Source organism: Procambarus clarkii, chromosome 76 (assembly GCF_040958095.1).
Source record: "Procambarus clarkii isolate CNS0578487 chromosome 76, FALCON_Pclarkii_2.0, whole genome shotgun sequence".
In the NCBI taxonomy this organism is placed as follows: domain Eukaryota; kingdom Metazoa; phylum Arthropoda; class Malacostraca; order Decapoda; family Cambaridae; genus Procambarus; species Procambarus clarkii.
In genome coordinates, this window is record NC_091225.1 from 21,196,877 (window position 1) to 21,220,148 (window position 23,272).

At 47.6% G+C, this 23,272-nt stretch overlaps 1 protein-coding gene across 1 annotated transcript in view; it reads left to right on the forward strand.

Annotated features, from left to right (window-relative positions):
• The window catches only part of LOC123771471 (corticotropin-releasing factor-binding protein), a 225,385-nt gene that overhangs the window by 149,500 nt on the left and 52,613 nt on the right, over positions 1-23,272 (forward strand). Inside the window, exon 2 of the mRNA XM_045764024.2 lies at positions 17,273-17,339. Coding sequence (XP_045619980.1) covers positions 17,273-17,339 — 67 coding nt within the window. The remainder of the gene's footprint in view (positions 1-17,272; positions 17,340-23,272) is intronic.

The following is a 23,272-nucleotide window of genomic DNA, read 5'->3' on the forward strand; positions in this document are numbered from 1 at the left end:
CACAAGCAGACCCACCACCCCACACAAGCAGACCCACCACCCCCACACAAGCAGACCCACCACCCCCCACACAAGCAGACCCACCACCCCCACACAAGCAGACCCACCACCCCCACACAAGCAGACCCACCACCCCACACAAGCAGACCCACCACCCCTACACAAGCAGGCCCACAAAACCTAAGACCAATCACTCCAAGCAGCTTCCCATCCTCATTCCTTCCCCCGAATACCCCGCGAACCACGACCGTCCTCCCACCAGCCTCTGATCCCTGGCCACTAAACCTTACACAATGACGTAGCCAGGCGCCCGCGGGCGGAGGCTCCGCTATCATCCAGTAGAGATGAAAGGCGAGAAGGAAGCACCGTCCACCAGGGAAGCCAAGAGACTACTGCCTCCGGTTTCATTAACTTAATACCGTCTCTTCACCCTTTGGGTGCCTGTTTATCGCTACCAGGAGAATATATATATATATATATATATATATATATATATATATATATATATATATATATATATATATATATATATATATATATATATAAGTACAGCTGTACCACAAGCTGTACCGTGGCTACTCTTCCTCATAAGACTGAAATTTCAAGAGGAAAATCTATTTCTGAAATATTTACCTAGATGAGGTATCCGGCATTGCCCGGGTCTCTCTCCTCCTCTCTTCCCTAACATTTCTCTCTCATTCGTTCCTAGTCTCCTCCTCTCTCACTCTCTTCCCGTATGTCACCTCCTCCCTATATCTCCTGCCCCTCTTTCCCGGTCTCCACCTTTCTCCCCAAAAATACTCACTCTCTCCCAATATCCTCCCTCTCCTCTCTCTCTCTCTCTCTCTCTCTCTCTCTCTCTCTCTCTCTCTCTCTCTCTCTCTCTCTCTCTCTCTCTCTCTCTCTCTCTCTCTCTCTCTCCCATAAAATGTAATATTACAAAAAGATGAAAATGTGTCCAAAAAGTCTACGGAAAACAAATTCCAACTTTCAGACTTCATAAAACTCACATGTGCCGATCTTTCTTAAAGGAGCAATGTGGCCGATCCCGACGGGCCTGTGACAGGCCCACACCACTCTGTGTCATTATGAAAAGTTGGCTGTAGTTGTCTAGTCTCCAGCTAAGGAGAGACCAACCCATCCTCCTGTTTAGAGAGTAGGTTTTGACTCCATGAGCCGGTCGGCCGAGCGGACAGCACGCTGGACTTATGATCCTGTGGTCCCGGTTTCGATCCCGGGCGCCGGCGAGAAACAATGGGCAGAGTTTCTTTCACCCTATGCCCCTGTTACCTAGCAGTAAAATAGGTACCTGGGTGTTAGTCAGCTGTCACGGCTGCTTCCTGGGGGTGGAGGCCTGGTCGAGGACCGAGCCGCGGGGACACTAAAAGCCCCGAAATCATCTCAAGATAACCTCAAGATAGTAGGAAGATAACCATAAGGGCTTTGATAGCTGAGTAGACAGCGCTTCGGATTCGTAGTCCTGAGGTTCCGGGTTCGATCCCCGGTGGAGGAGTAAACAAATGGGCAGAGTTTCTTTCACCTTGATGCCCTGTTCACCTAGAAGTAAAATAGGTACCTGGGAGTTAGACAGCTGCTACGGGCTGCTTCCTGGGGGTGTGTAACAAAAAGGAGGCCTGGTCGAGGACCGGGCCGCGGGGACGTTAAGCCCCGAAATCATCATCTCAAGATAACCTCAAGATAACCATAGTACAAACATTAACAGTAGAATTTGGTATTTTTCACTTTACATAGTCCAAAAAAAATGGAGCTAAAAAAAATAAGCTAAAATTGGAGCTTAAAAATATTCTTAGGCCTAGTATAGTACATATATGTACTATATATAGTATAGTACATATATGTACTATACTAGTATAGTACATATATGTACTAGTAATCCTAGTATAGTACATATATGTACTAGTAATCCTAGTATAGTACATATATGTACTATATTAGGCTTCAGATAGCGTGTATTAGGCCTAGGAAGGTTAGGTTAGCTTAGGTGGTATTTCCAACATAAATACAAAGCGTATTATGGTTTGTGTAAATTCAATAGTACAGATTTCTACTTACTAATTCCCTTTTATGTCGGTATATGTACTATGGTGCTCATCGTTACTATAAGTACTGCCTAAACAGGGGGACGGGCTGGAGAGGGGATAGACATTGTTATAGATATACAAGGATAGGTACCCGGCGGTGCCTGGGATAGTGGGGCTCTCCACCTACCCCCTATTTCACCCCTCTTCTTTAAGATTGATGATTGATAAAGATTAAGCCACCCAAGAGGTGGCACGGGCATGAATAGCCCGTAATCCTCTTCTTTACTCTCCCTCAACTCCTTATACCCTCTCTTCACTTCTCCTCCTACCCTTTTCACCCTCGCACCCCCCCCCCTTTCCTTCTCCCCTTCCTCCTCTCTCCCCTCTTATCTACCAAATTTTCCCCTTTCTCTCAGAAATTTTTTTACTAAGAAGCACAGAAACCTTGATGCTTTGTTCACCTAGAAGTAAAATAGGTCTCTTAGTATTGGTCTCTAATAAAATAGCTTATGGTCATTAAAAACTCTATTACACACAGAAATCACAATTGCGTGATGCAGCAAATGAACAAATTCACAATGACCATGTCGTAGCTCAGTCGATTAAGGCAGCGTCTGGGATGCTCTCGGACGCAGGTTCGAATCCTCATCACGGCCCTTGTGGATTTGTTCATTAAAAACTCTAGTGGAATCGCACGATATATGTTTATACGTGTGAATATTTCTTAAGGCATTTAATTTAGGCCCAGCCTACGTTTGTCCCATACCACAAAATATTCATCCTGCAAATTTAGGTGAGATTAAATCCAAGTCTCTGGCCTACAACTTAGTACTGACAGACATTTATTCTTAATGAACACACACACACAGAGGGGGGGTGCCTCTTTATGGGCCTCGCGGCTAAGTGGAGAGCGCTCGGGAGTCGTAGTCCGAATGGCCCGGGTTCGATTCCAGGCAGAAAGAAATGTGCAGTTTCTTTCAGCCTGACGTCCTGTTCATCTAGCAGTAAATAGGTACCTGGGAGTTAGTCAGCTGTCACTTGCTGCTTCCTGGTGTGTGTGTGGGGGGGGGGAATATTTAGTAAACAGTTGAGTGACAGTTGAGAGGCGGGCCCAAAAGAGCAGAGCTCAACCCCCACAAGTACAACTAGGTGAACACACACACACACACACACACACACACACACACACACACACACACACACACATTTTTCACCAATATTAAATTATTGAAACCGTCAGTCAGAATTAATAAACTGCGATTGGCCCAACAGAATGAACCTGACAACGTGAATGCCAGCGAGTGCCAATATAACTTCACTCTATAATACGTCAGCTTACCAGTGCCAGCTTGGTGCCACTCTTATCTTGCAGGCTTGTTGCAGAGGTACAGTATACATCAGTATACAGTATACATTAGGGTATACTTCCTAACTGTATCCAGTATACAGTTACGAAGATATCTAGTGGTGAGTACCGTGGTATATCTCTCACGGTGAGTACCGTTCTCGAGTGACAGCGAGCAATGAGCGAGGTATGCACGTGGAACTGCGCAGTAGAGAACTCACTGGCGTATAATGCACTTGCAACTGATCTGCAACTATCTTGAGGTTATCTTGAGATGATTTCGGGGCTTTTTAGTGTCCCCGCGGCGCGGTCCTCGACCAGGCCTCCACCCCCAAGAAGCAGCCCGTGACAGCTGACTAACACCCAGGTACCTATTTTACTGCTAGGTAACAGGGGCATAGGGTGAAAGAAACTCTGCCCATTGTTTCTCGCCGGCGCCTGGGATCGAACCCGGGACCACAGGATCACAAGTCCAGCGTGCTGTCCGCTCGGCCGACCAGCTCCCTATTAAGAATGTAAGGAGAAGAGTTAAGACAAACTAAGGGTCGTTAACGCTGTAATTCCTATTCGTAAAGGCTTCTAATCTCGTCTGCAAAGGTCGAATTGGCTACCGTTTGGAGGAAGACTTGAAGCACTTGAAGCGATTCGAGTGCATGAAGACGCGTTCAACCAGGAATGACAGTTGAGTAACGGCCCATGTCGTAGCGAGTTGCTTAGGCAAGTGAAGGATGATGCTGTTGACCAGACCACACACTAGAAGTTGAAGGGACGACGACGTTTCGGTCCGTCCTGGACCATTCACAAGTCGATTGTCACAATCGACTTGAGAATGGTCCAGGACGGACCGAAACGTCGTCGTCCCTTCACCTTCTAGTGTGTGGTCTGGTCAACATACTTCAGCCACGTTATTGTGACTCCTCGCCTGCATGATGTTGTTGTTGTGGTATTTGATAGTGATGCCAGAACAGGCGACGATCCTAGAGGTGCAGCTGCAAGATTTAGGTCTCCACCTGGGCTGTGGGAGTCTCGAACCCTGGACTCCACGCATGTAATGCCGAAGTTGTATCTACTGAGCCATAGTCGATAGCCTATAGACGTTTCATTAGACAACATCAGTCCATTCATCAGCCTCTCGTATTTAGTGATCTGCCAGAACTATTCACTCCCGGACTCATTAAACACGAAGCAGGTTCATCCTGCCATATTCACGCCACCTGAACAACTGAAAGCAACCTCTGAAAGGTGACTTAGAAGGGAGACGCCTCAGGATAAGAGTTAATATACTATCGTAACTCACAAGTGATATTTAACGACCCATTCCCTGATAATGTCTTGTTTGGGATGTGTTTAATACAGGGGGGGGGGGAATAGGAGAAAGTGCCAAGCCATTACGACTATATAGCACTTGGAAGGGGTCAGGATAAGGATTTGGGATGGTACGGGAGAGACAGGAATTGTGTCAAACCACTTGTGGACCGTCGGGGATTGAACGCCGACCTGCATGAAGCGAGACCGTCGCTCTACCGTCCAGCCCAAATAGGTGGGAATGTTTAATACAGTTGCCTCCAAATAGATGAGCATCCATGCGTGCCCCAGAAAGATATGCCCATTAATGATAGGGACGTTACCTTAAAACTACAATAGGTTATCTTGAGATGATTTCGGGGCTTTAGTGTCCCCGCGGCCCGGTCCTCGACCAGGCCTCCACCCCCAGGAAGCAGCCCGTGACAGCTGACTAACACCCAGGTACCTATTTACTGCTAGGTAACAGGGGCATAGGGTGAAAGAAACTCTGCCCATTGTTTCTCGCCGGCGCCTGGGATCGAACCCAGGACCACAGGATCACAAGTCCCGCGTGCTGTCCACTCGGCCGACCGGCTCCCTATCACTCGTCACTGCCTGTTGTAGTTTCAAGTCTACCTTAACTAACCCAATTAAGAGTTAACTAGAAAATATTCAGTTGGGAAATGAACACATGACGGTCATGTGTCACAGTAAACTGTGAAGTTAACTATTTCTTGTCTATATTTTCCAGATTTCTAGATGGATAGGAGACGTATTAAGCGTGTGTGTGTGTGTGTGTGTGTGTGTGTGTGTGTGTGTGTGTGTGTGTGTGTGTGTGTGTGTGTGTACTCACCTAGTTGTACTCACCTAGTTGTGCTTGCGGGGGTTGAGCTCTGGCTCTTTGGTCCCGCCTCTCAACTGTCAATCAACTGGTGTACAGGTTCCTGAGCCTATCGGGCTCTATCATATCTACACTTGAAACTGTGTATGGAGTCAGCCTCCACATCACTGCCTAATGCATTCCATTTGTCAACCACTCTGACACTAAAAAAGTTCTTTCTAATATCTCTCTGGCTCATTTGGGCACTCAGTTTCCACTGTGTGTGTGTGTGTGTGTGTGTGTGTGTGTGTGTGTGTGTGTGTGTGTGTGTGTGTGTGTGTGTGTGTGTGTGTGTGTGTGTGTGTGATACACCAGCTCACCCCCCCCCCTGGCAACACGTGGGCAACACATTACCTTGTTTTAACCATTTGCAACACCTGCAACTCATAATCTATTCCCTTGCCCAACACAACAACACCCGACACCTACAATATTGCTTCTTGGGGTTTATACCTCCTTTACCCACAGCCTCGCCACACCCACAGCCTCGCCACACACACAGCCTCGCCACACCCACAGCCTCGCCACACCCACAGCCTCGCCACACCCACAGCCTCGCCACACCCACAGCCTCGCCACACCCACAGCCTCGCCACACCCACAGCCTCGCCACACCCACAGCCTCGCCACACCCACAGCCTCGCCACACCCACAGCCTCGCCACACCCACAGCCTCGCCACACCCACAGCCTCGCCACACCCACAGCCTCGCCACACCCACAGCCTCGCCACACCCACAGCCTCGCCACACCCACAGCCTCGCCACACCCACAGCCTCGCCACACCCACAGCCTCGCCACACCCACAGCCTCGCCACACACACAGCCTCGCCACACCCATAGCCTCGCCACACCCACAGCCAGCCTCGCCACACCCACAGCCTCGCCACACCCACAGCCTCGCCACACCCACAGCCTCGCCACACCCACAGCCTCGCCACACACACAGCCTCGCCACACCCATAGCCTCGCCACACCCACAGCCAGCCTCGCCACACCCACAGCCTCGCCACACCCACAGCCTCGCCACACACACAGCCTCGCCACACACACAGCCTCGCTACACCCACAGCCTCGCCACACCCACAGCCTCGCCACACCCACAGCCTCGCCACACCCACAGCCTCGCCACACCCACAGCCTCGCCACACCCACAGCCTCGCTACACCCACAGCCTCGCCACACCCACAGCCTCGCCACACCCACAGCCTCGCTACACCCACAGCCTCGCCACACCCACAGCCTCGCCACACCCACAGCCTCGCTACACCCACAGCCTCGCCACACCCACAGCCTCGCCACACCCACAGCCTCGCCACACCCACAGCCTCGCCACACCCACAGCCTCGCCACACACACAGCCTCGCCACAGCCTCGCCACACCCACAGCCTCGCCACACCCACAGCCTCGCCACACCCATAGCCTCGCCACACCCACAGCCTCGCCACACCCACAGTCTCGCCACACCCACAAACTCGCCACACCCACAGCCTCGCCACACCCACAGCCTCGCTACACCCACAGCCTCGCCACACCCATAGCCTCGCTACACCCACAGCCTCGCCACACCCACAGCCTCGCCACACCCACAGCCTCGCTACACCCACAGCCTCGCCACACCCATAGCCTCGCTACACCCACAGCCTCGCCACACCCACAGCCTCGCCACACCCACAGTCTCGCCACACCCACAGCCTCGCCACACCCACAGCCTCGCCACACACACAGCCTCGCCACACCCACAGCCTCGCCACACCCACAGCCTCGCCACACACACAGCCTCGCCACACCCACAGCCTCGCCACACCCACAGCCTCGCCACACCCACAGCCTCGCCACAGCAAACAAAACATGTTATGACTTTCTTGTTGGGAGGCAGACGGTCCGCTCTCTCAGCTGGGACAATATTGCACCTAATGACAGTTTTTTTTCACCTCAGGACTGCTTTCCTCTCTCTGACTCTCACACACCCACTCTCACACCCACACTCACGCCCACGCTCTCTCACACCTACACTCTCTCACACCCACACTCTCCCACGTCCACACTCTCTTAAACTCACACTCACACCCACACTCTCTCACACCCACACTCACGCCCACGCTCTCTCACACCCACACTCACGCCCACGCTCTCTCACACCCACACTCACGCCCACACTCTCTCACATCCACACTCCCACACCCACACTCTCCCACGTCCACACTCTCTTAAACTCACACTCACACCCACACACTCCCACACTCTCTCACACTCTCTCACACCCACACTCCCACACCCACACTACCTCAAGTTCACTCTCGCTCATAGTATGTGTATTTACAGTTTGTACTTATGAATCGAGTTCTTAGCTCTTGGACCCCGCCTTCATAACCGTTGATTGTAGAGTATACTGACTCCAGACCTATTATTCCTCTCTCATTCCTACTACCCATATTGCTAACGCATACATTCCCGGAACTCACAGTTCCTGCGACGGCGCTGGAACCAATCGTATTGGCGTATGACTTTCCATTGGAGACTTTCAGCGCCGTGGAGAGGGGGGGACCTGCTGCATGGGTAACAGCTTCTCCTCTGTATCAACCTACCCTGGCTATGCGCCCTGGTGAGGCCACTCCAGACCGACAACCAGAGCGCAACTCCATAGTCTCCTGAGACTGATGGATGCCTATTACTACATTCCTGACACGCAGCCCTTAGCAGCTGTTTAACATTAACTATTTACTGCTAGGTGGAGGTGGCTGGGTGGAGGTAAATGGGTAAGGGAGGGAGGTAGGGAACTAAGGGGAGGGAAGGCTGCACTTACCCTCCATCAAAACTCCCTCTTTCTAGACACAGAGATCACACTAACATGATGCATCAAATGAACGAATCCACAAGATTAAGGCAGTGTCTGGGATGGTCCCGGACGCATGTTCGAATCCTCATCACGGCCCTTGTGGATTTCTTCCCTCCTTCTAGACATACCCTCTAATCCTCCTCCATCCCTGCCAGCATCCTTCACGCCTCCTCCACCATCTCCATCAGCATATATATCCCCACCACCGTCAATATAGTTCCTTTACCAGGAAATATCTATTCTGAGCCAGACAGATTCCCTTTTCCCCTCACAGGATGAGTGCCTCATCATGGCCACTCATCCCTCATCCTAGAGGAACCCCTCAGGCTCTCAAACTCCCTCATAACTCTTCCTCATCTCCCTCCCTCACAACATCCTGATGGTGGGAGGGAGGAAGCCTCATCTCCCTCTCCCTCTACCCTTACTCATCCCCCCTCATCCTGATCCTTAACTCCTCATCCTCCTTAATTTACAACACACCTCACCTCACACTCCTCACTTAGTGAGAGACTGTGAGGTAACACATCCTCATTTCCTCACACAACTTTATTTATCCTACTGCTAGTTAATAGCCATTAACAGTGAGGTCACTGCTAGTTAATAGCCATTGACAGTGAGATCACTGCTAGTTAATAGCCATTGACAGTGAGATCACTGCTAGTTAATAGCCATTGACAGTGAGATCACTGCTAGTTAATAGCCATTGACAGTGAGATCACTGCTAGTTAATAGCCATTGACAGTGAGATCACTGCTAGTTAATAGCCAGGGACAGTGAGATAACTGCTAGTTAATAGCCATTGACAGTGAGATCACTGCTAGTTAATAGCCATTGACAGTGAGATCACTGTTAGTTAATAGCCATTGACAGTGAGATCACTGCTAGTTAATAGCCAGGGACAGTGAGATAACTGCTAGTTAATAGCCATTGACAGTGAAATCACTGCTAGTTAATAGCCACTGACAGTGAGATCACTGCTAGTTAATAGCCATTGACAGTGAGATCACTGCTAGTTAATAGCCATTGACAGTGAGATCACTGCTAGTTAATAGCCATTGACAGTGAGATCACTGCTAGTTAATAGCCATTGACAGTGAGACCACTGCTAGTTAATAGCCATTGACAGTGAGACCACTGCTAGTTAATAGCCATTGACAGTGAGATCACTGCTAGTTAATAGCCATTGACAGTGAGACCACTGCTAGTTAATAGCCATTGACAGTGAGATCACTGCTAGTTAATAGCCATTGACAGTGAGATCACTGCTAGTTAATAGCCAAGGACAGTGAGATCACTGCTAGTTAATAGCCAGGGACAGTGAGATAACTGCTAGTTAATAGCCATTGACAGTGAGATCACTGCTAGTTAATAGCCAGGGACAGTGAGATAACTGCTAGTTAATAGCCATTAACAGTGAGATCACTGCTAGTTAATAGCCATTGACAGTGAGATCACTGCTAGTTAATAGCCAAGTACAGTGAGATCACTGCTAGTTAATAGCCATTGACAGTGAGATCACTGCTAGTTAATAGCCAAGGACAGTGAGATCACTGCTAGTTAATAGCCAAGGACAGTGAGATTCACTGCTAGTTAATAGCCATTGACAGTGAAATCACTGCTAGTTAATAGCCAAGGACAGTGAGATCACTGCTAGTTAATAGCCATTGACAGTGAAATCACTGCTAGTTAATAGCCATTGACAGTGAAATTACTGCTAGTTAATAGCCAAAGACAGTGAGATTCACTGCTAGTTAATAGCCATTGACAGTGAAATCACTGCTAGTTAATAGCCATTGACAGTGAAATCACTGCTAGTTAATAGCCAAGGACAGTGAGATCATTGCTAGTTAATAGCCATTGACAGTGAGATCACTGCTAGTTAATAGCCATTGACAGTGAGATCACTGCTAGTTAATAGCCAACGCAGACATTTATCTCTGTGATATGAAGGCATTGAAGACACTTAATTGAAAGAAATGATAATTTAAATCATTTGGGCGTACCATTCCGTGGTTGGGTCATTGTCAAAGTGATTGGGCACCGATCCTTCACCTTCTGTTCTCATGTCCCAGCTCATTGTTCTCATATCCCAGCTCCTTGTCCTCATATCCCAGCTCCTTGTCCTCATATACCTGTTCCTTGTCCTTATATCCCAGCTCCTTGTCCTCATATCCCAGCTCCTTGTTCTCATATCCCAGCTCCTTGTTCTTATATCCCAGCTCCTTGTCCTCATATCCCAGCTCCTTGTTCTTATATCCCAGCTCCTTGTTCTCATATCCCAGCTCCTTGTTCTTATATCCCAGCTCCTTGTCCTCATATCCCAGCTCCTTGTTCTCATATCCAAGCTCCTTGTTCTCATATCCCAGCTCCTTGTCCTCATATCCCAGCTCCTTGTTCTTATATCCCAGCTCCTTGTTCTCATATCCCAGCTCCTTGTTCTTATATCCCAGCTCCTTGTCCTCATATCCCAGCTCCTTGTCCTCATATCCCATCTCCTTGTCCTCATATCCCAGCTCCATGTCCTCATAACTTTTCAAGTGCTGTGTTCAAGCAACTTGAACTTAAGTACTTACTTAAGTACTTACAAAGGGTTAAGGTACTTATAAAAGGTTAAACTAGACTTATAAAGTCTTATTGTGTCCACTTGCCTAATTCTTCGAGTCAAGACTTCCCTCTTACACTTTCTTAAGATAGATCTCGAGGATAAGTCTTTCCTCCATCAAGATGTTTCTCAACTGGTCTTCGATCACCTCATTTAGAGACTTCAAGGACCAATTGGGTGTCTTAAAACAATCTTCACCAACTATGCATCAATTAGCACAGGCCTAGAGTTTACATTAAAAAAAAAGTAGTTAGTAAACAGTTGATTGACAGTTGAGAGGCGGGCCGAAAGAGCAGAGATCAACCGCCGCAAAACACAACTAGGTGAATACAACTAGGTGAATACACACACACACACACACACACACACACACACACACACACACACACACACACACACACACACACACACACACAAAGAGCCAGAGCTCAACCCCCGCAAAACCCAACTAGGTGAGTACACGCACACACTGTGATTTATATGTAAATAGGTTTCTGCTTCTACCATCAAGAATGCATTGAAGATTAAACGTGCAAATGTTTTTGATATCAGCATGTTCAAAATAAAAGAGCGGAGGAGCAACACTAAAAAAGAGACTTACAGGAGCGACCAAAAGACTGGAGGAACGACAATTACCACAGTCAGTGCTGGAGGTGACGACCTAAAAAATACAACCTACAAACTGCCCTAAAAATACAGCCAACACTTCTTTAAATACTTAAATGTAGAAATGGAGAAAAATTCAACCGCTGAATTGACGGGCTGTCCCGTTTCCTATCCGAGGGGGTTTTCCGTTAGGTTAGACTCGTGTAATTGAGTACATCTTATTTGTGACGTTGTGACACTGCAAGAGGAAAGGGCGCGTGGCCACTAGCCTAACAGCAAGAATGTCTACCAGCCGTGCCAACACTCGTATTACCTTGAAATATTACCTTGTATTACCTACGTATTACCTTGCCGTGCTTGTATTACCTTGAAAACACCCAGCATGAGGCTCTTCCCACCTCAGGACAGAATAAATACCAACCAAGGAATATATATGCACACTCACGCATCTTAACACTCCTCCTCCGTCAACATGACCCTGAGGAAGGAGACTTAGCGGGTGAATATGTTGCTGAAGGTTACCTCAAGGCTTCGACGTTGTATGTATACAGTCTGTTCTCCTACAGCCTGTCCTCCTATAGCCTGTCTTCCTATAGCCTGTCTTCCTACAGCCTGTCCTCCTATAGCCTGTCCTCCTATAGCCTGTCTTCCTACAACCTGTCCTCCTACAGCCTGTCCTCCTATAGCCTGTCCTCCTACAACCTGTCCTCCTACAGCCCGTCCTCCTACAGCCCGTCCTCCTACAACCCGTCCTCCTACAACCCGTCCTCCTACAGACTCTCCCTTCAAAGTCACAGACTACTCCGTACTAAAGACATTGGAATCCCTCATCGTTGAAAATCATGCTGATTTCCGTGGCTCACAGAAAATATATATATATATATATATATATATATATATATATATATATATATATATATATATATATATATATATATATATATATATATATATGCAACAATGATCACAAAAACACTGATCCAAGTATGCAGAATAACCACATATGAAAAATAGAAAATGCTTAACGCGTTTTCGGCTAATTCGCCTTCATCAGAGCAAAGTAGAATGAGCATTTTCTATTTTTCATATGTGGTTATTCTGCATATATATATATATATATATATATATATATATATATATATATATATATATATATATATATATATATATATATATATATATATATATATATAGGTATCGGATTAAAACAAATCATTGGGGTTTACACTATTTTCTTTCAGTCTTTAGAGAGATAATTATTTAGTTACTTATCAGACCTGAATGCTTGGAGCCATAGTCATAACAGAGATGAATACCAAAGTCTAGTTCAACTTAATCCTTGTTACACGATGAATTGGATGTTATGTCTGTGTCATCTTGATGAGTTACGTTTATGTGAGATGATGTCAATGCAAAAATAGTGTCTAAATCGTTTGTTTTTTGCAAAAAGAAGGTTGTTTATAATTATTATGAGGCTCTTGCTAGCTAATTGGCAGATGTTTCAAGTGCTTAAAAAGCACACTTTGAATCACAGAAAATTATTCCTCTTCCAATGAAATTAGCGTGCTAATAGCTAGTCGAAGTGCAGCTAGTTCTGTTAATTTCGAATTCAGTCAGTTTATAACCTAAGACTGACAGTCAATACACGTGAATTATTTCTATAAAATCAGCAGGTTCACAAAAAATACTTTAATCAAGAGGAAAGTCTACGGACAATTAACGCCACATTCAACTATCTCGCTTCACGAGAACTGATACAACGAAGATTGATGCTTATAGACGAGTAAATCACAATAGTATTATATATCTTTGTGAAAATGATTGGACCAGAACAGGGATCGAATCAACGTTCTGTGTCATCCTAGACTCGCTCCTTAACCATGATAAAATAATAAGCTAAATTACAAAATAATAATTTAAAATAAGTTAAATTGAGTTGACCAGACCATACACTAGAAGGTGAAGGGACGACGACGTTTCGGTCCGTCCTAAACCATTCTGAAGTCGATTGTACGACGTTTCGGTCCGTCCTAAGCCATTCTCAAGTCGATTGTACGACGTTTCGGTCCGTCCTACACCATTCTCAAGTCGATTGTGGACCATTCTCACAATCGACTTGAGAATGGTCCAGGACGGACCGAAACGTCGTCGTCCCTTCACCTCCTAGTGTGTGGTCTGGCCAACTTACTTTAGCCACGTTATTGTAACTCGTCGCCTAATAAGTTAAATTACTTATAGCATATCGTAGTCGAATGAATGAAGACGCACGTCTGTTGAGATTCAGAACGCTGGTTCGATCCCCACTCTGCTCCACTGAATATCGTATTGAGGATTTCCAACGCGCGTGAGTTTGTTCTTTGGTCTGGACAGTAAATAGTTCGAGTCTTCAATTGCTTCGAGTCAAAAGGGAGGATTGTACTAATAACAATGAAAAGTTCCCTCCTTCAGGGGCACAGCTGAGGTTGAGAGGCGAGAGGAAGGGAAGGGAATTATCAAGGGAAAGCGCCAAGCCATTACGACTATACAGCACTGGGAAGGAGTCAGGATAAGGATTTGGGATGGGACGGGGGAAAGGAATAGTGCCCAACCACTTGGACGGTCGGGGATTGAACGCAGACTTGCATGACGCGAGACCATCGCTCTACCGTCCAGCCCAAGTGGTTGGGTGGGCGAAGGGGGACCCTGCTAGAGAAGTCTGAATGAATGGCCAATTCTTAAAATCTATTGGACGCTGTACGGAGATTGGGTCAGTTCGGGATTGGTTTGTGGAGCAATTTATAAGTTGACTGGTGGAGAGTTGGCTGTATATTATATATTATAGAAGGTATATGAATTAATTTGTCAAGATCTAACAGACATAAGGTAAGGGACTTCCTGTCATTTTTGTCAGCAACTTCAGAACTGATGTTACCTTACCTTGTTACCTTGTTACCTTGTTACCTTGAAGTTACCTTGAAGTGTTAACTGCGTCTAACCAGGCTGTTAGACGCAGCTGCTCGCAGCCTGACGTCAGAATCACAGCCTGGTTGATCAGACATCCATTGGAGGTGTTTATCCTCCAAACACCTCCAAAGGATTACATACAGAGATGACACTAACGTGATGCATCAAATGAACAAATCCACAAGGGCCGTGACGAGGATTCGAACCTGCGTCCGGGAGCATCCCAGACACTGCCTTAATCGACTGAGCTACGACAGGGTTAAAAGGGTTGAAACCGAAGTTCTACTGAACTTACTGGAACTTACTGTGTGTAATGAGGTAAGGGCGAAGAGGGAGAACGGCCTATTGACATAGCTCGAGTGCAGGGGGGAGTTGTCTAAAATCCTGATTTGTGTCTCGGAGAGGCTACGGGATCCATTAAGTTCAGTAGAACTTCGGTTTCAACCCTTTTAACCCTGTCGTAGCTCAGTCGATTAAGGCAGTGTCTGGGATGCTCCCGGACGCAGGTTCGAATCCTCGTCACGACCTCCAAAGGATACCTGATGTTTCAGGTGATGTAAAAGATGCCCTTCTTTACCCAGGCCCCGTTGAGGCCTGGAGATTAGGAGACCGCGGGTTAAGTAAATCCATTACAACCAAGACCTAAAGACATTATTTTGCCCGAGTAGAACACAAAATGCATCCTTGTTTTCAAGGATATTTTCATCCTTGCTGGATGAAAGTTTTCTTTCTATTTGCTGAAAGTTTTCTTTCTTTTGAAAGTTGTTGAAAAAACAGTTTTCTCCTGGCAGCCAACTTATGACTTCACAATATAAATCTTCATCATAACACTAAACACACACTAAATGCAACACAGCCAAACACAAGGTCATTTCTTAGATATAATACCCGTACAGCGACCGGTATCTTGAGGTTATCTTGAGATGATTTCGGGGCTTTTTAGTGTCCCCGCGGCCCGGTCCTCGACCAGGCCTCCACCCCCAGGAAGCAGCCCGTGACAGCTTGACTAGCACCCAGGTACCTATTTTACTGCTAGGTAACAGGGGCATAGGGTGAAAGAAACTCTGCCCATTGTTTCTCGCCGGCGCCTGGGATCGAACCCAGGACCACAGGATCACAAGTCCAGCGTGCTGTCCGCTCGGCCGACCGGCTCCCTCGGTATATAGAGAAACAATAACAAATAAGAGAAAAGAGAAAATAAACTACAATAATAAAAGCATTCTATGAATGTAGACAAAAGCAGAATGAACTACAGCAGACAACCAGCTGAGATCAGCAGCTTACACTTCACATTCTCCAGTAAGCTGACGTACGTAGCTTTGTATTCCGAGCGTAGCTTTGTATTCCGAGCGTAGCTTTTTATTCCGAGCGTAGCTTTGTATTCCGAGCGTAGCTTTTTATTCCGAGCGTAGCTTTTTATTCCGAGCGTAGCTTTTTATTCCGAGCGTAGCTTTGTATTCCGAGCGTAGCTTTGTATTCCGAGCGTAGCTTTGTATTCCGAGCGTAGCTTTGTATTCCGAGCGTAGCTTTTTATTCCGAGCGTAGCTTTTTATTCCGAGCGTAGCTTTTTATTCCGAGCGTAGCTTTGTATTCCGAGCGTAGCTTTTTATTCCGAGCGTAGCTTTGTATTCCGAGCGTAGCTTTTTATTCCGAGCGTAGCTTTTTATTCCGAGCGTAGCTTTGTATTCCGAGCGTAGCTTTTTATTCCGAGCGTAGCTTTGTATTCCGAGCGTAGCTTTGTATTCCGAGCGTAGCTTTGTATTCCGAGCGTAGCTTTGTATTCCGAGCGTAGCTTTGTATTCCGAGCGTAGCTTTGTATTCCGAGCGTAGCTTTGTATTCCGAGCGTAGCTTTTTATTCCGAAAAAGTGTCTCTTCCTGTTGGGGTCCTGTAGAGACCTGAGGAAGTCCATGGACTTGTAAGGTGAGGTCCCCACAGGCAGTGAGGGACCACACGAGGCAAATCCCATATATATATCTATCCAAACCCATTCATATATGTGTCTAACCTACGCTTGAAACAATCAAGGGATCCCATGTCTATTGTATTATCTGGTAATTTGTTCCATAAATCAATATCCCTATTTCCAAACCTGTATTTACCCAGGTCTTTCCTGGATATAAACTTGTCCAATTTATATCTATTGTTTTGGGCTCTATTTTGAGTTGATATATTTAAAGTCATATTGCTATCCTTTTTGGAATACCTTTTCATTAATGTATATATTTCAATCATGCCTGCACTTATTCTTCAGCTTAATAGGGATTCTAAGTTAAGAAACCTAATTTTAATCTAATAATAATTATCTAATTAATCTAATTACTAATAATCTAAGATTTTTTAATCTCCTAGGTTTGTCAGCCTTCGCTAAATGTGTAATTGTTGATATTAATGTGCATAAATGCATGTGTGTGTGTGTGTGTGTGTGTGTGTGTGTGTGTGTGTGTGTGTGTGTGTGTGTGTGTGTGTGTGTGTGTGTGTGTGTGTGTGTACTCACCTATTTGTGCTTGCGTGGGTTGAGCTTTGGCTCTTTGGTCCCGCCTGTGTGTGTGTGTGTGTGTGTGTGTGTGTGTGTGTGTGTGTGTGTGTGTGTGTGTGTGTGTGTGTGTGTGTGTGTGTGTGTGTGTGTGTGTGTGTGTGTACGTGCGCACGCGCGTGCCACCTAACTAATTAGCAGAAGGTCTAACAAAGCAGAGTAAACTAATAGAGTGCACTTTACGCTTTTCCTACAGAGTGGGGACCAGAAGCTGGAGCTCAACCCCAGCATCAGGGCCAAGAGGAACTCCAGGATCATTGAAGGTAAGACCGGCACCTCACACCGCCACGCCAGAGACCAAGGTCACAAGGTTTTGAAATACAAGGTACAGGTAGTATAATAATATTAATAATTACGGGCTATTCATGCCCGTGCCACCTTTTGGATGGCTTAAATCTTCCTTAATCAATCTCGGACACTAGGTAGCATTTACAGCCCCGCTCCTGTGCCAGGTAAGTTCACTACGGGTTCACCATAGCCCGTGCTACTTGTTACAGCCCCGCTCCTGTGCCAGGTAAGTCCACTAGGAACCCCCAGGAACCCCCAGGAGCCCACAGAAGCCCCCAGGAGCCATCAGGAACCCCCCAGGAGCCCCCAGGAGCCCACAGAAGCCCCCAGGAGCCATCAGGAACCCCCCAGGAGCCCCCAGGAGCCCACAGAAGCCCCCAGGAGCCATCAGAAACCTCCAGGAGCCCCAAGGAGCCCCTAGAAACCCCCAGGAGCCCCCAGGAACCCCCCAGGAGCCCCTAGGAACCCCCAGGAACCCCCCAGGAGCCCCTAGGAACCCCCAAGAACCCTTAGGAGCCCCCAGGAACACCAAGGAGTCACCAGGAACCCCCAGGAGCCCCCAGAAACCCCCAGGGTCCCCCCAGGAGCCCTCAGGAACCCCCAGAAACCCTCAGGAGCTCTCAGGAGCCCCCAGGAGCCCCCAGAAGCCCCTAGGAACCCCCAGAAGCCCCCAGAAGCCTCCAGGAACCCATAAGAGCCCCCAGGAACCCCTAGGAGCCCCCAGGAGCTCCCAGAAGTCCCTAGGAGCCCACAGAAGCCCCCTAGGAACTCCCAGAAGCCCCCAGGGACCCCCAGAATCCCCTAGGAACCCCCAGAAGCCCCTAGGAACCCACAGGAGCCCCCCAGGGAGACTGTCATCCCGCCACCCATAACAATGTTGACAGACGTAACAGGTGTGTCAACAAGGAATAGTTCAGAGAGGCGCCGACAGATGCCAGCAGCGGGAAGACTAAGTCTCCACACCTGTGTTTGGTTTAACTCAATTACCGCCTATCTCCACACTGCCTCAGGAAGCAACGCTAAAGAAAACGGGTGTGTGTGTGGTTTTTGTTTACTTTTAGATGTAAAATTGAGTTGCCATCGACGGGAAGTAATTGCAAATCAATATTAGTAATATTTAAGACTGGTGAAAACCCGTTTCTGAAAATGTGGATTATATTTGAGGCAATATGTTCTCTAGGAACTGGGTTGTTAGGAACGTCTTTCTAGTTTTCTAACCAATTGCGTTGCAATGTTCACTTTAAAAAATATGCGATGCTATGCATCGGAAAGTTGTGTATTAAATCACTAACCAGTGGACACAACGTTGAATAACAACGCTATTTCTACGTCATGAACGTCGAACCAACGCCACGTTTGAATATTGACCCCAATGGATACTGACATCAGTTCATCACCTACATTTATTGACCTCAAACAACAATTCCCATGGCATTATGGAGAATAATAGAACGTCTCGAGTCCAAGTCCCTACGACCCTCTCATCTCACTGACAGAACAACTAACCGATATCTTTAAGGTTATCTTATTACCCAATCGTCTTGACATCTCTGGAAGATATGCACCCATGTTGACCAGATCACACACTAGAAGTTGAAGGGGCGACGACGTTTCGGTCCGTCCTGGACCATTCTCAAGTAGATTGTGAGAATGGTCCAGGACGGACCGAAACGTCGTCGTCCCTTCAACTTCTAGTGTGTGGTCTGGTCAACATACTTCAGCAACGTTATTGTGACTCATCGCCTGCATATGCACCCATGACCCCCCACCACCCCTCCATTCCCCACCATCAACTCCTTGATGGTGGGGGATGGCAAACACCAATTTCCGTTCCTACTCAACCTGCCAGCCTTCAACCGGCGTTCTATCCGCCAATATCCCTGTCAACCACTCCGCCGCCCCGGCCCCCTTGGCTACTGAGAGTGGACGTTACTGCACTCTTCTCGCAGCATATGTGAATAGAACCCCAGAGGGAAGCGTGAGTGAATACTTGTACTCACCTAGATGTACTCACCCAGATGTGGTTGTGGGACGGGCGAGGGTTCTAGCCCTGTCTTTAGGACGGAAGCGGCTCCTAGCCTCGTCAAAAGAACGGGCGTGGCTCCTAGCCCCGTCTACAGGACGGGTGTCTCCTGATAATTCCCTTCCCTTCCTCGCCCCAGAGACAGTAGAAAGAACTTTTTCAGCGTCAGAGTAGTTAGTAAACAGAATGCACTAGGAAGTGATGTGGTGGAGGCTAGTACTTAGGTTTCTGAAGGACGTTCAAACTTTTGTCAGTGTTGAGTACGCTGCTGTCATTATCTTATTTACTTGTGCCTCAGGAGTTAGATTTGGTGTTACGTCCACTTCCAGGTTCCTTTCTCGAATCGTCACAGGAAGATAGTTTCCCTTCAATGTGTACTGTCCCTTTGGTCTCCTGTCACCTAATCCCATTTCCATAACTTTACACTTGCTTGTGTTAAACTCCAGTAGCCATTTCTTTGACCATCTCTACAGCTTGTTCAAGTCCTCTTGGAGGATCTATCAATCCTCATCTGTCACAACTCGTATCATTATTTGTGCGTCATCCGCGAACATCGACATATAGGATTCGACTCTTGTAGACATGTCGTTCACACATATATTCGAAACAGAACTGGTCCCAACACCCATCCCTGAGGTACTCCACTCATTACTGTTCGCCAGTCTGACTTCTCGTCCCTGACTGTTACCTTCTGGCTCCTGTGTGTTAAGTAATACCTTACCAAAGCTTGGGCTTTTCCGCTTACTCCCGCCTGCCTCTCAAGTTTGAATCCGGTACTGAATCAAAGGCTTTTTGGCAGTCCAGAAATAAGGTGTCTGCCTATCCTTCCTTGTCCTGCTTTATTCTTGTTACTTTACCATAGAATTCCAGAAGGTTTGTTAGGCATGATTTCCCTATCCTTGAACCCATGTTGGTGTTTGTTTACATACCTAATGTTCTCTAATTTTGCAGCCAATCTTAAATTGATTATTCTTTCAAGCACTTTACGGGGAATGGTTGTCAGTGATAATGATCTGTCGTTACTTGCCTCTACCATATCTCCTGTTTTAATATTTGGTACCACGTTTGCCTTCTTCCAGCCACTAGGGAACTTTCCCGTCGAAAGGGACTCATTATGGCTCCTTGCCAGAGGCACGCTGAGGGCCTGCGCTGCCTCTTTTAGTATCCACGGTGATACATTGTCTGGTTCAACTGTTTTAGTTTCATTCAGTGTTGTTAGTTGCTTTATCACCTCCTCTGCTGTCACTTCTATATCCGTTAGTCTATCATCTTGAGTCATATCCTCTTCTAACAATGGGAGCTGTTCAGGCTCGGTGGTGAACACTCCATGGAAACTGGCATTCAGTTCTTCACAGATTTTTTTGTTGATTTGTATATGCCTCTTCTGTTTTCCTTAGTCTTGTCACTTGGACGTTCGCCGACATTTTCCTTCTTATATGACTATGTAGTAATTTAGGTGTGTGTGTGTGTGTGTGTGTGTGTGTGTGTGTGTGTGTGTGTGTGTGTGTGTGTGTGTGTGTCTGTGTGTGTGTGTGTGTGTGTATGTGTGTGTGTGTGTGTACTCACCCAGTTCTACTCACCTGCCCCTTCCCTTCTTCCCTCTTACCTTAGTGGGCTCCCTTTCAACCTTCCCTTCTTCTTTGTTTCCCTTCCCTGTCTCAATCCCACTCTACACTCTTATTCTCCTTATCTCACCCCTCCTGCCTCTCTTCCCTACTTCCTCCGTCCCTCTCGTCAGCATCCCTTTCTCTTGGGGTCTAGACAGTGACGTCATAAGCCTTCAAAATCCCTCCTTTTTTATTGTTTAATGTGGACACTTGGTCAGGTGGCGCTGAGGCCTTGGTGGCTCACCCCAGCCACACTCACTCTAGCCACACTCACTCTAGCCACACTCACTCTAGCCACACCTACACCAGCCACACTCACTCTAGCCACACTCACACCCAGCCACACCTACACCAGCCACACTCACTCTAGCCACACTCACTCCAGCCACACCTACACCAGCCACACTCACTCTAGCCACACTCACTCTAGCCACACTCACTCTAGCCACACCTACACCAGCCACACTCACTCTAGCCACACTCACACCCAGCCACACCTACACCAGCCACACTCACTCTAGCCACACTCACTCCAGCCACACCTACACCAGCCACACTCACTCTAGCCACACTCACACCCAGCCACACCTACACCAGCCACACTCACTCTAGCCACACTCACTCTAGCCACACTCACACCCAGCCACACCTACACCAGCCACACTCACTCTAGCCACACTCACACCCAGCCACACCTACACCAGCCACACTCACTCTAGCCACACTCACACCCAGCCACACCCACACCCACAAGTGTAGCTTTGCTAATAAGAAAAGGTTGGAGTTTTGAAGAGATGGTAATTCAGAACTGTGAAGGTTTCAGTGACTACATATCAGGCACCATAGCAACTGGAGGACAGAAAATTATAGTAGTAGTCATATATAACCCCCCACCGAATGACAGAAGACCCAGACAGGAATATGATAGAAACAACTTGGCCACTATCAATATAATAGAGAGAGCAGCTTCTGTGGCTAGCAGGAACGGATCCAGACTACTAATCATGGGAGATTTCAACCACGGGAAGATAGATTGGGGGAACAGAGACCCACATGGAGGCCCAGACACATGGAGAGCTAAACTGCTGGATGTGGCAACAAGAAACTTTCTAAGGCAACACGTCAAGGGACCGACAGGAATGAGAGGAGAGGACAAACCAGCTTTGCTTCATCTGATGCGGCTCCAGCATGGAGTCCATATCTAGTCAAACATATGACTAAACTGGAAAAGGTTCAAAGGTTTGCCACCAGACTAGTACCCGAACTGAGAGGTATGAGCTACGAGGAGAGACTACGGGAATTAAATCTCACGTCACTGGGAGACAGAAGAGTTAGAGGGGACATGATCACCACATACAAGATTCTCAGAGGAATTGATAGGGTAGATAACGACAGACTTTTGAACACAAGGGGCACACGCACTAGGGGACACAGGTGGAAATTGAGTGCCCAAATGAGCCATAGGGACGTTAGAAAGAATTTTTTCAGTGTCAGAGTAGTAGACAAATGGAATGCACTAGGAAGTGATGTGGTGGAGGCAGACTCCATACACAGCTTTAAGTGTAGATATGATAGAACCTAGTAGGCTCAGGAACCTGTACATTAGTTGATTGACCGTTGAGAGGCGGGACCAAAGATCCAGAGCTCAACCCTGCAAGCACATCTAGGTGAGTACACAGGGGCCTCGTGGCTGAGTAGACAGCGCTCGGGAGGTTGTATAGTCCTAAGGCCCAGGGTTCGATTCCCGACCGAGGTAGAAACAAATGAGAGAGAGAGAGAGCGAGAGAGAGACACCTTGACCACCACCACAGCTGTGCCTGGTACACAGACACCTTGACCACCACCACAGCTGTGCCTGATACACAGACACCTTGACCACCACCACAGCTGTGCCTGATACACAGACACCTTGACCACCACCACAGCTGTGCCTGGTACACAGACACCTTGACCACCACCACAGCTGTGCCTGATACACAGACACCTTGACCACCACCACAGCTGTGCCTGATACACAGACACCTCCACCACCACCACAGCTGTGCCTGATACACAGACACCTCCACCACCACAGCTGTGCCTGATACACAGACACCTTGACCACCACCACAGCTGTGCCTGATACACAGACACCTTGACCACCACCACAGCTGTGCCTGGTACACAGACACCTTGACCACCACCACAGCTGTGCCTGGTACACAGACACCTTGACCACCACCACAGCTGTGCCTGATACACAGACACCTCCACCACCACAGCTGTGCCTGATACACAG